Below are 17,685 nucleotides of genomic sequence, written 5' to 3'. Positions count from 1 at the left end.
AGGTTTCTGAAACAGAGTGGATAACTTTACTCACCTCAACTCTGAACTGAGTTTCAAGCATTCCACAGCTTATGCGCTTGGTATTATCTATAGATCTATCCATCTTTTTATCTATCTACTTTGCACATTGGTTGTCTGTTCTTTTCTGTGTGTTTTTCATTGATTCTACTGTATTTCTTTGTTCTACTGTGAATGCCTGCAAGAAAATGGATCCCATGGTGACATATAAGTATTCTGATAACCAATTGTCATTCACTTTGAACTTTTGATGGGGCCCGCATTCTGAGAGTTGCCCCTTTAAGAGTCTGGCTCCTCCTCCCGCAGCAGCGAAGCTTGAGGCTGAAGTCGCCTCGTTCACGCCCTGCAAAAGCCTGGTGTCAATGGGAAGGAAGGGAGGGAGCGTGGGAGAGAGCCGCGCCGCGTCAGATTGGCACTCTGACCGAACGGAGAGAGCGCACCGGCGAGCCGCAGTGTGCAGCGAGCGCTGGGAGCCCCCTGCAACCCTGGAGAGGGCCTATACCCAGCACCGGATCTAAAACAAACCTGCAGGCGGGTGGAAGGCAGCGAGAGGAAAGGAAAAGGATTTTTTTTATCATTATAACCCTCCCCCCCCCCCCAGGTCGCCCTTGCCCGTGGGATTGCAATTTCGGATCAATTTCCACCGCTCGTGTTTTCAGATCGCCCTTCATGTGGACGAAGATTCACTGATTTGCAACACGCACACTCACACACACATACACACACCCCAGCCCTGCAGGGGGAAGAGAAAGTGGCTGCTGTCAAACCATGAGAGAATATAAAGTGGTCGTGCTGGGCAGCGGCGGAGTGGGCAAATCTGCCCTGACCGTCCAGTTCGTTACGGGATCTTTCATCGAGAAGTACGACCCCACCATCGAGGATTTCTACAGGAAGGAGATCGAGGTGGACTCGTCGCCGTCGGTGCTGGAGATCTTGGACACGGCAGGCACGGAGCAGTTCGCCTCAATGAGAGACCTCTACATCAAGAACGGTCAGGGCTTCATCCTCGTCTACAGTTTGGTCAACCAGCAGTCTTTCCAGGATATCAGGCCGATGCGCGATCAGATCATTCGAGTGAAGAGATACGAGAGGGTACCCCTGCTTCTGGTGGGCAATAAGGTGGATCTGGAAGGGGAGAGAGAGGTGAATTACAGCGAGGGGAGAGCCCTGGCCGATGAATGGAACTGCCCTTTTATGGAGACCTCTGCCAAGAATAAAATTTCAGTAGACGAATTGTTTGCAGAGATCGTTCGACAGATGAACTATGTATCCCAGCCTAACGGAGACGATCAGTGTTGTTCCTCGTGTGTGGTGCTGTGATAAATTTCTATATAAATATATATTATACATTATAAATCAAAGGTAAGGCTTTTAAGACGTGCTTTCAGCTAACTTAGTTGGGATTAATATAAGATTTTTTTAATACACTGCGAGCGAGAGAATTGTTTTCATAATTATAAGGAGGGGAGGTAAAAAGATGAGACACTTGTGAAGGGTCTGTGAGGGGGGGATGGGAAGATGGGTTCAACCCCCTCCCCTCCGTTCACTTCTAGGAAGACAAGTTTAAACCAACAGCTTATCTCTCAACACCAGTTTAAAAAAAAGTCTCCCGTCTTAAAATGGTGGGGCTGCTAAACTGCAGGCGCCTCCTCGTGTCTCCTGTGCATCTGTGTGTGTCCGTATGTACAATATGCAGTTCTGAAGGAGGGGACGGAGTCTAAATCAGATTGGTGTCCCCAAATTCTTAACCGCAAGAGCTGCGGGAAAGGGAGGATATTTCTTTCAGTGTAAGGTCTAATTTCCGATGTGCAGGCCACCCGGTCGAAGTAGAAGGCCAACATATTCACCGCAGGCAGGGGTGGGTTAGAAGTTTTGCTGAATTCCAGATTAATAGCAATATTTTCCCCCTTTCTACAGGCACAGAATTTCTATGCAAAGTTGGAAGTGTGGATATCTGGAAACCATAACAATGTGGCGCCCAGCTAAACTTGGAGACTGTATCAGAGAAGCTACAGAGTGGATTAACAGCTTCATCATAACTACAATTCTGCTCATTGGGTGGGGGCAGGAAGTACATTTTTTCCGTTGCTGAACTGCTGTAGTGTCTATTTTTTAGCCTCCTCTCCCCTCCCCACCCCAGAAGTGGGCAAAGACAGCAAATATATTTTAAAAAAAACAGTGTTGGGGCAATTGGTGGAGGGAGGGGGAGGGGAAGGCAACAGTGGTATTTTTTTCAACTGTGATGTGACTGCCACAACCATAGACTTGTACAAACCAAGGGGCAAGGGGTGTGGATGGGGGTTTATTGGGAGGGGGTGGGGAGGGAAAGTAATGGACGAACAGTAAAACCCCAGAGGGTTTTAGGCAATGACTGACTTCTGTGCTGTGGTCCATGAGCCTGTCAAAGACAGGCTAACATCCACTCTTGTGTCTAGTGCCTTTGAGACTCTGTGCCAATTTGTCAAAGCCTCCACACTACTTAACAAGAAAAAAAAGTACTCAAATTTCTTCTTCAAATGTTCCCGCACAAAACATGGCAACCTTCTCTGAGCTTCTCCTTGACTGAATCCATAGTCCTTTTGTATTTTAAGTCTCGCTTTTTGCCTATGTTTTGGGCTGTTCAAGAAGTCACCTTTCTTCCCTTGTTTCCAAAGGAACTGTCTGTCCTCAGTTTGGTATTCCGTGTGCTAATCTAATATTCCCCAGCAGTGGTAAGGATGGGAGGGCAAGGGGAGAGGGAGGTAGGGAGGGCAAGGGGGGAAAAGGGGATGTGACACTGGAGCTTTACTCTGGCGTATCAAGGAATTCTAATGTCCTCTGTATGTTGCAAAACCAGACGTGCATTTAACAGCTGTCTGCCTGATCCAAGACTTTTAATACAAAAAGCATTTTTTTATATATAAAAACAAACAAAATGATATTAAGCGTTGGGTGTTTTATTGTATAATGCCATTTCAAATATTACTTGAAAACCAGTGGCCTTTTTGTCAACCTGATTGTAAATTTTATACATTGTCATAAGCTGTTTCGTGCATTGTAACCTGCTGAATTTGTTTATAGTTTAAAAGTGTGCGGTTTAACGTGGCCACTTGTGCAGGGAAATAATTTTTTTGTGAACCCGTGACCCATTTTGGAAGGAAGCGGTAGGTAGCTTGCTTTGCTGTGCTAACTCGAGTGTTTTAAGAGGTGCTGCAGTATTCACAGTAAATTCTAATGTAAATGATATGGCTGCGCAATCGGGTGTTGTGTGGAAGCTGGTGAGAATGAGCCTTTGGTGAGCAAAGGGAGATGTGAAGGACCCCCACTCTCCTCCACCTCCTTGCTCCCTGAAATTGTGTCTCTCTGCCTGATGAGTAGCTATGTGGTCATTCTGTGCATGGGAAATAATCCGTACAGCATAGAGATACATTTTCTTAAAAGTTGACTCATGGTAATTAGTGGTAAGATTGTTTGTTGTGACTTGGCTCTTGAGGAGGTGGTGCCGAGCTGCTTTTCTTGAACCACTGCAGTCCATGAATTGAAGCTGTTGTGTTGCTTGTGAATTCAGGGATTTTAAGACCATGGAACAGTACAGCACAAGAACAGGCCCTTTGGTCCACAACAATGTGTCAAATTGATTAAATGAGTAAGTAAATATCTGCTTAAACCAGGGGTAACAAACCTGGGGTGTTTGGACCCCCTTGCTTAATGATGTTGGCCCATGGCATAAAGAAAGGTTGGGAACCCCTGGCCTAAAATAATCCCTTCTACCTGCACGATGTCCGTAACCCCCTGCACAATCATGTACCTGTTGAAGAGTCTCTTAAATGCCCCTGTGCTATTTACCTCCACCATCCCCCCCAGCCAGTGCATTCCAGGCGCCCACCACTCTGTGTAAAATAAAATCTGCCCTGCACATCTCCTTTCAACTTGTCCCCTCTCAATCTTAAATAGATGCCCTTCCAGTATTAGGCATTTCAGCCAGCAGATAATGAAGCTACAACTAAAACGTGCCCTCCATCAGCCCATGGGGCTGGGGGGGGGGGGGGGGGGGGGTGGTCGGATACTCTAAGGTGACTGTTGTCATGCGCTTGCTCCTCTTGTTTTTCTGGATGGCTGGTTCATGCCTTTGGAAGGTGCCATCAAAAAGTCCTCGCGGCATGTGTAGCATTCATCACCCTGTTTTTGGAAGTACTGTGAACAGGAAAGGGTTAAATTACTCTGCAGGTCAGGCAGCATCTGAGAACACAGAAATTGTTAATGTTTTACGGTTAGGGAATATTGCGAGCAATTCTGGACCCCATGTCTAAGGGAAAGATGTACTGGCCATGGAGAGGGTCCAGAGGAGCTTCATAAGAATGATCCCGGCAATGAAAGGGTTAATGTATGGGGAGGGTTTGATATCTGAGTCTGTATTTGATGTTCAGAAGGATGGTGGAAGTGAAGGATCTGATTGATACAGAAAGACTGAGGGTGGATGTGGAAAAGATGTTTCTATTAGTTGGCGAGTCTAGGACACAATCTCAGAAGAACTGACATGAGATGTTCAGCCCAGAGGGCTGTGAATTTGTGGAAATAATTGCCATAGAGGAATGTGGAGGCCCACTCATTGGGTGTTTTTAAGGCAGAGATTGATAGGTTCTTGATTGCTACAGGGTTAAAGATTACAGGGAGAATGGAATTAAAAAAAAATTAAACATGATTGAATGGCAGAGCAGAGTGGATAGGCTGAATGGCCTAATTCTGCTCCTATATCATATGGCCCTGCAGAACCCTTCTCAGCTTTGGCGGAGAATGTGGCATCTGAATCGTTAACTGTTAACTCCCTCCGCATGTGTGCTCCTAGTTTAAAGTCAGGTTTCCAGCACCTGCAGCTTCTGTTGCCCTGGGGGATGCCTGTCGAGCATTGCCAGGTCATCCTGTAGGGAAAGGGAGGGGAACTGGATGCAAATCTGCGTCATGTAAGCAGCCTAGGAGAGTGTTTCTGATGACTCAGTCTGCAGCTATGCGAGGGTTAAGGTCCATGTGGGAGAAAGCTGACTGAACAGAATTTGCATGTAAAAAGATTTATTGATTTAAAGACTTGTTCTGCTTTGCTTTGTGGGTGTATGGAACTGCGTTGGACTGCTGCTGTTAGTTCTGTCATTTCTGTTTCTCTCCCCTGTGATGCAGTATCTCACCTTCCTGTGCAGGCACGCACTCATCGGCATAGGCATGTGCAGGCAAACTCCGGCAAGTAAGATGGGAGAAGTGACAAATCTGGCAGTCAGGGGTGAGTTAAGGCCTCAGACGTTCTAATGGATTCTCAGGTTGTGATTTTAAGCAAATTCTTAGGGGCTACAGCACCAAGACAACAGGGCTCTGTGTCTTATGTAATAGACTGCCCTGTGCACAAGAGAAACTTGCTGTCAAGCCGCAAAAAGGGACATTGGTACAGACTGTTAAAGGCAGAGGAGCTTTGCAGATGAGGAGTGAATACTGAGGGAGGGTGGAGAGGAGACTGATAAACACGCGATTCTGCAGATGCTGGAAGTCCAGTGGTTTTAAAGTCCAACAGGGCACGAGGCCGCCAGCAGCATTTTCACTAAAGCCCTCTGTCTTGGAGGGGGGGGATAGATTAACCCACTTTCACCACACAACTTCCCATGTCTTCTAGGTGAAGACCCTTCCTCTCCCGTCGATGAGCCCTTTGGAACTTCTGTAGTTTTTACAAGATGGAGATGCTAGCCCCATGTCCAACCCTCCTGCTTTTGCAGCTGGGCTTGGGACCACGCATTGCGGACTTAAAATCCAGATTCCCATGCTGCTAGGCAGGTCCGAGTGGAGAACTTCATCATGGTCTTGGCCCGAAATGTCGACTGTTTATTCCTCTCCATGGCTGCTGCTGGTTCCGCTGAGCTCTTCCAGCATTTTAGATGATAAGAAATAAGAGTAGAATTAGGCCATTTAGCCCATCAGGTCTTCTCCATCCTTCTGTCATGGCTGATTTATTATCCATGCCTCCCCCCCCCCCCACCCCCATAACCTTCGGCACACTTACAAATCAAAAATCTATCGTCCTCCACTATAAGTATACCAAATGAGTTGGCCCTCACAACTGGCTGTGGCAATGAGTTCCATAGATTCACCACCATCTGGCTAAATAAATTCCTCATCATTACAGTTCTAAAGGGATGTCACTCTATTCTGAAGCTGTGCCCTCTGGTCCTTAACATCCCCACTATAGGAAACATCCTCTCGATGTCCACTTTGTCTAGGCCTTTTGAATGTGTGTTACATTGGGGAGGAGAATGCAAGGGTTTGGGGCCCAGGCAGCTTAGTAGATAAAATGGCAGGGTTGGTCAGGAGACACAGTTGAGGGTTGGGGATGGGGGGTGATCAAGGAGAAATCTGGGAGGTATAGAGGAAATCTCTGAGAAGGAAGAGGGTTCAGGCTGTAGAGGGATTGAATGAGCTGCTGGGAATTTCAGTTGGTGGGCCTGGTATCAAGTTGTCAGTAAAGTGTTGATTGTTGAAGACAACCAGGGGTTAACACACAGGAGACAATTTCTCTGAGTATCCATGGCAACCTCGGGTACTGCAAATGCGGCAAGTAACCACTAGGGGCAGCACGGTAGCCTAGCGGTTAGTGTACCACTATAACATCGCCAACAAACCTGGTTCAATTGCTGCTTCTGATTGTGCGGAGTTTGTGCATTCACCCTGTGACTGCATGGATTTTCTCTGACAGCTAGTTTCCTCCCACATCACGTACGGGATAGCAGGTTAATTGTTCACATGGGTGTAATCTTGTGGCACATGCTTATTGGACCGGAAGGACCTCTAACTAAGTACCTCCTGTACCTAATAAAGTGGCCACTGAGTGTATGATTGTGGCCTTCTGCAGCTGTAGCTCACCCACTCCAAGGTTTAATGTGCTGCTCATTCAGAGATGCTCTTCTGCACACCGCCGTTGTAACGCGTGGTCATTTCAGTTACTGTCACCTTTCTATCAGCTTGAACTGTTCTGGCCATTCTCCGACTTTTCTCATTAACAAGGTGTTTTCACCCACAGAACTGCCAATCACGGGATGTTTTTGTTTTTGTTTTGCATCATTCTCTGTAAGCTCTAGAGCAGAGTCGCCAAACATTTCTATGTCATGGACTGCTTACCGTTAACCGAGGGATCTGTGGGCCCCAGGTTGGGAACCCCTGCTCCAGAGACTGTTATGCATGAAAATCCCAGGGAATCAGAAATTTCTGAGATCCTTAACCCACCTCATCTGGCACCAATAATCAAAGTCTCTTAGATCACACTTCTTCCCTAGTCTGATGTTTGGTCTGAACAACTGAACCTCCTGACCGAGTCAGCATGCTTTTATGCATTGAGATGCTGCCACACGATTGGCTGATTAGATATTTGCATTATCGAGCAGGCGTTCAGTTGTGCCCAAAAAAAATGGCCACTGAGTGGTTTTCCAATGTCTTCTGAATTCAGCTGTTTAACGGTGATATAGTTTCAAGTTGGTCTCTGAGTTGAAAGCCCATCGTTCTTGAGTTGGGTAGGTGCTGCAGTTTTCTTGAAGTCCCTCCTGGTGTTGGTTTCAGAAGGAAATTCTAACCCATGCATTATTTATTTGCAATTAATCCTTTTAGACTTCAGGGAAAACCCTTTCACATTTTCTCACAAGTCTTGAAACGGTGGGCTGGTGCTATGTATTTAATGGTCAGCGTGGAGGAGGCCATTCCAACCCTTTGAGCCAGACTATCTCAGCGACCCCGATTAACCCTAACCTAATCATGGGACCACTTACAATAACCAATTAACCTAGTCTTTGGGCTGTGGGAGGAAACGGGAGCATCTGGAGGAAACCCACGCATTTCACGCTGGATTTGAACTGTGAGCTCCGGAATGCGTCACGCTAACAGCTATCCCACCATGGGGCCTATTAAAGAAAAGAGTTTATTTCTGATATGGTAAATGAGGTACTGAATGGTAACAAGCCCTTATGTCCCAGCGAGCCCGCGCTGCCCACTTACCCCCATGTGACCAAATGACCTCACTCGTACGTCTTTGGAATGTAGGAAGAAGCAGGAGTGCCTGGAGTAAACCTCCGTGATCACGGGGAGAGCATGCAAACCGTCCAGAGACAGAGGCAGAGTTGAACCTAGTTGCTGGCAATGTAACAGTGTTAAGCTAGCCAATCAAACTTGTGTGCATTTCTTTTCAGAACAAGCTGCCAGTAGAGGTGGCGGATGTGGGTTTGATTTCAACATTTGAGAGAAATTTGGATCGGTACTTGGATGGGAGGGGTATATTCTGGGTGCAGGTCGATGGGACTAGGCAGATTATTAGTTTGGCATGGACTAGATGGGCCGAAAGTCTTCTCTGTTGAAGTGGTCTATGACTGGATCCTTTGCCTCTGAAAGCACTTTACAGTCAGTGAGCTGACCGTCTGAAACCACCCGATTCTTGTATAGCCCTCAAAATGCGCACAGTACATGAGCTTGTTTTTGTTTTAAATTAATTGTTCAGGTTGGGAGCACACACACTGCCCATCTCTAACTGACCTTGAGCATGTGGTACTGAGTTTGCCTCCTTGGCACAGTAGCATAGGCACACTGCACCACCGATGATCACGTTCTGTAAGGTTACGCATTCTCCCGATGACTGCAGCTTTCCTCCCATAGTTCAAAAACTTACAGATGAGGGTTAGTGAGTTGTGAGCATGCTGTGTTGTTGGTGACGCTTGTGGGCTGTTGGTTGCTGTCACATTTCTTTATATTTTTGAGAGATACAGCATGCAATAGGTCCTTCCGGCCCCTCAAGATGCACCGCCCAGCAATTGCCTAATTTAATCCTAGCCTAATCACAGGGCAATTTACAATGAGTAATTAACTGACCAACTGGTACGTCTGTGGACTGTGGGAGGAAATGGTAGCAGCGGAGGAAACCCACACAGTCACAGGTAGGGGATATAAACTGCAGCAGCAGGAGGTGAACCCAGTCCGCTTGTACTGTAAAGCATTGTATTAACCACTACATTACCGCCCTTTATAATCTACATCTGATAAGCAAACCTAATCCTTAATATCTAATTTTGCAATGCTGTGGTTCTGCTGTGCTGTTGAGGAGGGGAGGTCCTGGAATTCGACACAGCGACCTTGAAGGAAAGGTGTGTGTGGTGGAGGGGAACCTGCAGGCGGTGGTGTTCCCCCGCTCCTTCTGCCCTTTTACCTGCTGGTCAGGGTCACTGGTTTGGAAGACGCGATCAGAATCATTGGCATGTTTTTATAGGTGACGCAGCAGTGAACGATTGTTGGAGTGAAATTTCCAGGTGGTGGAGAGGACGTTGGTCAAACTGGCTGTCTAGTCCTCGGTGGTGTTGAACTCTAGGGAATGGGTTAGGAGCGCAAGGGAATGAGGGGAGATCGAGGGCCTAGCGGTTACCGCCATGTTTTATGGTGCCAGCTGCAAGGTCGGAGGTCAATTCCTGCTACTGAGAGGAGTTTGTACTGTAGGTTCTCCCCATGTCCGTCTGGGTTTCCTCTGGGCACTCTGGTATCCTTTCACTTTCCAAGGACGCACGGGTTGTTAGTGAGTTGTGGTTGTACTATGTTGGCACCAGAAGCTTCTCCTGTGAGAAGCTAACAGCACATCGCTGGACTGTGCTGGCCATTGATGCAAACAATGGATTGTTTGATGCACAAATGGCAATTGAAGCTGACCTTAATCTTACAGAGGTATACAAAATGATGACAGGTATAGACAGGGTGAACATTTGCAGGCTTTTTTCTCCTCAGGCTGGGCGAGACTAGAACCAAAGGTCATGGGTGTAGGGTGAAAGGTGAAATATTTAAGGTTAGCTTGAGGGGGACCTTCTTTACTCAGAGGGTGGAGTGAGCTGCCAGTGGAAGAGGTAGATGTGGGCCCAGTTATAACAGCTTGGGTGGGAGGACTTATGTTCCGAGTGCAGAAGATGAGGCTGGCATGGACTAGATGGGCCAAAAGGCCTGTTTCTGTGCTGTAGAGTGCTGTAACTATGCCTGGAAACCAGTGGGTATTGTTGGATCTGCTCCCATCAGGCAAGTATCAGAAGACTGGCCTGGCATAGACTAGATGGGCCCAAGGGCCTGTTTCTCTGCTGGGGAACTCTATGACACTGCAAGGTGGGACCCTCGCTACAGGATGCCCAGCCCTCGCAATTTTCACATGTCTGTCTGGTTCATTGATAGCTGGTATCTCCCCCCCCCCCACCCCCCACAGGACATTATTAGGACCTGAGTGGGTGGTGCAGTGCAGCTGGCTCTTGTTGAAGGCTGTCACTACCTGGAATTGCAGTGGTGTGAATTGTTATCTATCACATCAGCCCGTGCCTGAATGTGCATGCATGCTTTGCTGCACGCTGGTCCGAGGTAGAGATGCTTCACCGGCTGAGGTGTTGCAAATGGAAACAGCTGTTTCATCTGGCATAAATTAAGACATAGCAGCAGAATTAGGCCATTCAAGTCTGCTCTGCGTAAATCATTACTGATGTATTATCCCTCTCAACCCTATCCTTCTAGCTTCTCTCCATAACCTTTGATGCTCTTATGAATCAAGAACCTATCAACCTCCACTTTAAAAATACCCAATGACTTGGACTCCACAGGCATTTGAGGCAATAAATTCGAGATTCAGCACCCTCTGGCTGAATAAGTTGCTCCTCATTTCTGTTCTAAAGGGACATCATTCTATTCTGAGATTCTGCCCTCGGGTCCTACACTCCCTCAATACGTTCTTCACTTACCACCACCATCCCCCTCTCCCCTTCCATCCGCACCCCTTCCCCCTCACCTACTGCCTGCCAGTGTGTACTCTCCCCTCCTTCCTCCTCCCCTTCCCTTCCTGTCCTGGCGAAGGGTCTCAGCTGAATTGCTGACTCTTGATTCCCCTCTATAGGTGTTGCCTGGCCCGCTAGGTTCCTCCGTGCGTTGTCCTGTAGTCCATGCCTGCTGTCAGCAGTGTAGGAGAGTGACTCACATTGTACAGGACGCCGTGCAATGTGAGTGAGGAGATGAGAGAAAACAAGGCGTACGAACAGAGACGCTGAGCATCTTTTCACAAGGCTGGTTGCCAAGGTAGCACTCACAGCTAGATAGTGCTTTTTTTCCTATTTTATATATAATAATTCCGAATGTTTTTTTGGATGTACACCAAATTGGCTCAGCTCGGTGCCAGAGTCCATTCAAACTGGGGCAGATGGCTGTTACCTCTTGCTAACGGAACTAGAGCGAATGAATTGTGATGGAAAGTAGGTGTCAGATAAGATGTGTGTGGTATTGGGTGGGGTGAGAATGCTGATATCTACCATCAGATCTTCCTCTGACAGTGGGTGTCTACTCGTGCAGGATCATGTGATGACTTGCAATGCTGTTTGATCAAATTGTGTTTTTTTTAAATAAACTTTTCATTCAATGGGACCGGTTCTGTTGTGGGTTTCAATAAGTACAGAGGTAGATTTGTTCTGTGGTAGGATAGCAAAATGCAGGGGTGGGGGGTTTGGAACATAACAGTTCAGGCAACATCTGTGGAAAGTGAAACAGAAAGTAACCTTTTGCTCTCTCTCAGTTCTGATGAAGTCTGGCATCCTTCAGCAGAACTGAGAACGGGCAGCAAAATCAGCCTGGATACCTGACTCCTCCTTTCTATTTATAAGGTCACTGGTCGTCTTTATTCAAGAAAGGATGGCTTTGGGGAACGTCCAGAGAAGGTTTATAAGAACGATTCCAGGAATGAGAGAGTACGAAGAGTGTTTGATGGCTCTGGGCCTGTATTTGGTAGAGTTTTGCAGAATGGGGGGTGGGAGGGGTGGCAGGGAATTTCATTGAAACCTATCGAATGTTGAAAAGGATAAACAAAGTGGACGTGGAAAGAATGTTTCCGAATGATGGGGAATCTAGGACGAGATGGCACATCCTCAGAGCAACATCCATTTAGAATAGAGATGAGGAGGGATTTTATTAGCCAGTGAGTGGTGAACGTGTGGAGTCCGTTGCCACAGGTAGCTGTGGCTGCCAAGTCATTGGTTATATTTAATGCAGAGGCTGATGTGCTGTTGATTAGTGAGGGCATCAAATATTATGGAGAGAAGGCAAGAAAATGGGGTTGAGAGGGATAATATATTTGCCATGATGGAATGGTGGAGCAGGCTTGATGGGCTGAATGGCCAACCATATGGTGTTTTATAACTGGTTGTCTTTCCAGAGTTCTGGTGAGTGTTTCTGCTCTCCAGGTTTCCAGTATATTCAGTTTTACTTTCCTGGTGCAGTCTCAATCATTACCTTAGCTGGGAAGTCTACTTGGCTCACGTTCCTGGGACGGCCATCCTCTGGGATTAATCCAGAGTCTTTAGCCTGTCCTGGTCCAACCATGTTGTCGTCACGGCCAAGAAAACTCACCAACGCTTCTACTTCCTTAGCAAGCTACAGGAATTCAGCACATCTCCACTAACTCTTACTATTTTTTATCAATGCGCTATGAAAAACATTCCGTCCGGTTGCATAACAGATTGGTATGACAACTGCTCTGAATGTGACCACAAGAAACTGCAGATAGTTGAGAACACAGCTCAGCACATTACAGGAACCATCCTTCCTCTATGGACTCTGTCTATACTTCAGGTTACCTCAGTAAAGCATATACCGTACTCAGTACAATCCAGAAGAATTGAGAGGGTGAGGGGGAAATCTCATTGAAACCTATTGAATATTGAAAGGCCTCGATAGAGTTCATGTGCAGAGGATGATTCCCATGGTAGGGGAGTTGGGGACACAGCCGCAGGATAGAGGGACGTCCATTTAGTGTGGAGATGATAAGGAATTTCTTTTGCAAGAGAGTGGTGAATGTGTGGAGTGTGTTGTCATAGGCAGCAGTGGAGGCCAAGTCATTAGTATATTTGAAGTAGAGGTTGTAGGTTCTTGATTGATCAGTGCCTAAAGGGTACGAGGAGAAGGGAGGAGACTGGGGCTGAGAGGGAAAATGGATCTGCCATGCAGAGCAGACACAATGGGCCAAATTGCCTAATTCAGCACCTATATCTTATGGTCTTAAAGCAGCCAGCATAATCGAAAAAACACTCACCCCAGGCATTCTCTGTTCTCTCCTTCACATCCTGCTGGGCAAAAGATACAAGAGCCTGAAAGCAGATGCCAACTAGCTCAAGGACAGCTTTAATCCCACGGTTATCAGACCTCTTGTACGATAAGATGGACTCTCGACCTCGCAATCTTCCTTGCTGTGATACTGCATTTTATCATTTAACTGTTCAAATTAAATTCATAATCAAAGTACATAGGTGTCACTATATACAACCCATATTCATTTTCTTGTAGGCGTACTCAATAAATGTATACAATAATATACATAACAGAATCAATGAAAGCCGCCAAACTTGGCCATTCAACCAGAGTGCAGAAGATAAAAAGAAAGAAAGAATACCAATTAATATATAAATATTGAGAACATGAGAAGAAAAGTCCTCAAAATTGAGTCCATTGGTTGCAAAAACACTTCAATGATAAGGCAAGTGAAGTTATCTCCTTTGGTTCAAAAGCCTGATGGTGGCTTTGACACATTATTCTGCATTGTTATTGCCCTACCATATTCTAGCTCAATGCAATGTGATGCAAGACAAGCTTTTTACTGTATCTTTGTACATGTGACAATAGCAAACCAATCCCAAGAGAGTGAGATATAGGAACAAGCATTGATTCCTTCAGAAACTATTACAAGTGAGGGACAATGCCTTTTGAGGTTGGAGGTGGAAGCATCTTTTCCCGTTGCCTGTGGGATGGTGGGGAAGGGGAAGATGAGCAAGTCAGGTGACCGAGAGTAGAGTTGTGATTGGAGTTGGGAGGTCACATGACAAGCTCACCTGGAATATGCCTGTGCTAAGGTGCTGTGGGTTGCTCAGAGCCACAGCAGTTTAGAAAACTCTTTCTCATATTCCCTTAGGTAGAACATATGCCAAAGGGATATTACCCTTGATGGGCACATCAAGAGCCAGGGAAGTGTAGATTTAGGATGTGATGTGTGCTCCAAAGGTCGATGATGCAAGATGACGTCTCTCAGCGTGCTGTGGAATTCTCAGCTTCAGAAAGCTCTGACTATGCAAATCAATAAATTGGTTTACGCTTATCAAATGAACCGGGGTACTGGGAAAACCCCTGTTTTGTGTGCCATCTGTACAGATCATTTCATTGCATCGCTACATTCAGCTTGTACAAAGCAAAAGCAGTAACAGAATAAAGAGTGAGAATTCTTTTTCTTTCTCAGGAAAACAATAAGTTATAAGACCATAATGAAGAAGACTGCAAGGTCAAGATCTTACCGTACTAAGAGACCATTCGATTGTCTTATAATAGCGGGATAGAAGCTGCTCTTGAGCCTGGTGGTACATGCTTTCGGGCTTTTGGAAGGGAGAGAGAGAGAATGTCCGGGGTGGGTGGGGATTTTTTATTATGCCATCTCAAATAGATTCAGGTCTTTGAGGGGCTTTTGAGTTACTTTCCACACCTTGTGGCAACAACCTTGCCGTTTTTTTTTAGCATCTGTCTGTTTTTTTTTACGAGGCTGAGTTGCTTGCTCGACAGCATGGTGGAAAGCGTGCCAGATTCGAACCCGGAACCATTCACCTCGAGGTCTGGTGCGGGTGTTCCTACGCCACTGGCTTCTTTGAGATTTGTGTGTTACAGGGGAATCGGGGGTTGTGGAGAACAGGCAAGAGAGTAGATCTGAAGGGATGTTCGGACTGAATGCAGCTCTAGCACAGGCTTGAGGACCGGTGCTCCTATATATATTTTGAATGTGTTTATAATATTTCCTTCAGTTCTTTGACCCAGTGTGTTTCACTGGAACTTAATCAAGTGCTTATGGATCAGATAAAAGGAACAACGCTGAAGGTGTCCGAGGGTTTATTCACTGAGAAAGGTTATAAAGTGCACCTTAAAGGAAGTCATGGAGTTTTAAGGAGGGAACTCCAACACGGGAAGCCTGGGGCTACTTGAATGCACAGTGCTATACCCAGCAGGTACAAAGCTGGACTTCAGTGAGTGCAGTAATTGTGGGCCTTTGGGGTCAGAGGAGGGATTTGGAAGTCCAGGAAGCAATTAAGAAATTGGCTCCCAGGCCAGGAACAACTTGGTGTGGGTCAGAGAAGGAGGGGTGACACCTAGCCTGCGACCGGGCAGCAGCACTGCACGAGGTGTGTGGTTTATAGAGGGTGCGAGGAACTTTGATGGGGTACAGTGCTCTAGTTCTTTGTGTGGATGCTCTGACCAAATCCTATCGTGCAGGTTGGGACAACGGAGGCATTCTCTTTTTTTGCTCACCATAGCCAATGTTTCTCTCTATGATGGACAGATAAGTACATAGAACATAGACCAGTACAGCACAGAAACAGGCCTTCTGGCCCGTCAGTATTGTGCCGAACCAGTTAAATTAGTCATCAGTTGTTCAACCAAACTAATTACAGTGTTCATACCTTCCCATTTCATACACATCTAGTGCCTACTGAAGAGCCTCTTAAAAACTCCCTTCATGTTTGATTCCACTGCCAACCTTGGCAGCATATGCCAGGCACCAACAACGCTGGGTAAAGGGAAACTTTTAACTCCTTTCAACTTGCCCTCTCCAATCTTCAAACAAGCCCTCTGGTATTAGACATTTCAAGCCTGAGGGAAAAAAAAGATCATAATCTTCCTAATTTCTGTCAGATCTCCTCTCACCCTTCACCATTCCAGGGGGAGAAAAAACAACCCAAAGTTTGCCCAGTCTCACCTTGTAGCAAGTTCAAATTAATCCAGGCAGCATCCTGGTAAACCTCTGTACCCTCTCAAAGCCTCCACATCCTTCCTCTAATAAATGATCAGAACTGAGCACAGATGAGCTTATAACACAGACCGATACCCCTCTCCACAACAGCAGCTATCTGCACACAGAGATCCTAAAGGCTGTAAATATCTAATTATCTTTTTACATTGCCAAAGGACAGCAATTGGGATTGCTGTGGTAATACACTCAGTGGCCACTTTATTAGGTACACTGGCTTGTTAATACAAATATCTATTCAGTCAATCTTGATGCAGCAACTCAATGCATAAAAGCATGCAGACATGGTCAAGAGGTTCAGTTGTTCAGACCAAACATCAGAATGGGGAAGAAATGTGATCTAAGTGACTTTGACCGTGGAATGATTGCTGGTGCCACACGAGATGGTTTGAGTATCTCAGCATCTGCGGATCTTCTGGGATTTTCACGCACAACTGTTTCTAGAATTTACAGAGGCAGGTGAACAAATAAAGAGAAGGAACAGTGAGTGGCAATTCTGTGGATGAAAATGCCTTGTTAATGGAGAATGGCCAGACTGGTTCAAGTTAACAGGAAGGTGACAGTAACTCAAATAACAATATGTTACAATAGTGATGTGCAGAAGAGTATCTCTGAATGCATAACATGTCGAACCTTGAAGTGGATGGGCCACAGCAGCAGAATACCATGAACGTACACTCAGTGGCCACATGATTAGGCACAGGGGGTATCTAATAAAGTGGCAGCTGAATTTGTATAAAGTAATAAGGAAGTGGAAGAGGATTTAAAACATTTGCATTTGTTTTTATGCAAGAAGGCACACAAGACATGCCCGATTTATTAAAGAATTGGAGCCATATTACAGAGGAGAGTGAAATGGATATATGGACAGATACAGGATGTAAATTCCGGAGCTCTCATCGTAGACCATGGGTTCCCAACCTTTTATATGCCATGGATCACTACCATTAACCGAGAGATCCGTGGACCGCAGATGGGGAACCCCTGTGCCATTAGAGACAATGTAATGATGCAGGGAGAATGTTTCCCCTGTCTGAGGAGTCTATAAACAGGAGGTATGTTTTCAAAATAAGTGATAGACTAGTTAAGGCAGATGAGAAAATAAATTCTTCATGCAAGAGAATTGGAATTAGAATTGTTTATTATTGGAATTGATTTATTATTTTGCCATATCAAGCCATGATACATCCAGGTAGGAGGCCTTCTGTAGTGCATTGATAAATCATCTGAGTTCGAGGCCTAGTGTTCAAGGTTTCAGTCATCAGAGAGTTGGTGTTCAAGGCCTGGAGTTCAGAGTCCTTATTCATCTCATTGTCACCTGAGTAGATATTGAAGATTGAAGCCCGAACGTTCAAAGTCCGGATGTTGAAGCTCAAATGCTGGAGTCCTGGTTTAGCCACTGGGAAAGTCAAAGGGCCAAAGTCTACATGTCCAAGTCGGCTTGAGGCTGGAGGCCAAAGATAGTCTGACTGGAGAACCATCTGTGGAGGAGTGCAAGGGAAACAAGGGCTTGTTTTGCTGTTCTCTTGTTGTTGATTGTGCTGTTCTGAGAACATATTGGGCACGTTGGCATCAGAATTGTGGGCTTCTGCACATCCTTATATTGTGTTGGTCATTAACACAAACAAAACATTTCCATAAGACCATATGATATAGGAGCAGAATTAGGCCATTTGGCCCATCAAGTCTGCTCCACCATTTTATCATGGCTGATCCACTTCCCTCTCAGCCCCAGTTTCCTGCCATTTCCCATATCCCTTCATGCCCTGACCAATCAAGAGATCACTGTATATTTTGATGCACATGTGATAATTAAATGAATCTGAATTTCAATGAAA

At 45.9% G+C, this 17,685-nt stretch overlaps 1 protein-coding gene across 1 annotated transcript; it reads left to right on the top strand.

The window, feature by feature from the left end:
- Positions 1–337: 337 nt before the first annotated feature.
- On the top strand, positions 338–3,378 carry LOC132406636 (ras-related protein Rap-2b). The gene is made up of 2 exons (XM_059992440.1): positions 338–1,380; positions 1,936–3,378. The coding sequence occupies exon 1, from the start codon at positions 787–789 to the stop codon at positions 1,336–1,338; it is 552 nt and encodes a 183-aa protein (XP_059848423.1). The 5' UTR covers positions 338–786; the 3' UTR covers positions 1,339–1,380; positions 1,936–3,378.
- Positions 3,379–17,685: the final 14,307 nt, after the last annotated feature.

This window comes from Hypanus sabinus, chromosome 2 (assembly GCF_030144855.1).
Source record: "Hypanus sabinus isolate sHypSab1 chromosome 2, sHypSab1.hap1, whole genome shotgun sequence".
Taxonomy (NCBI): Eukaryota; Metazoa; Chordata; class Chondrichthyes; order Myliobatiformes; family Dasyatidae; genus Hypanus; species Hypanus sabinus.
This window is presented reverse-complemented; position numbering and strand designations above follow the sequence as displayed.

What these genes read in the sequence shown, in the direction of transcription:
- LOC132406636 (XM_059992440.1), top strand. Translation starts at nt 787, where the DNA reads ATGAGAGAATATAAAGTGGTCGTGCTGGGCAGCGGCGGAGTGGGCAAA.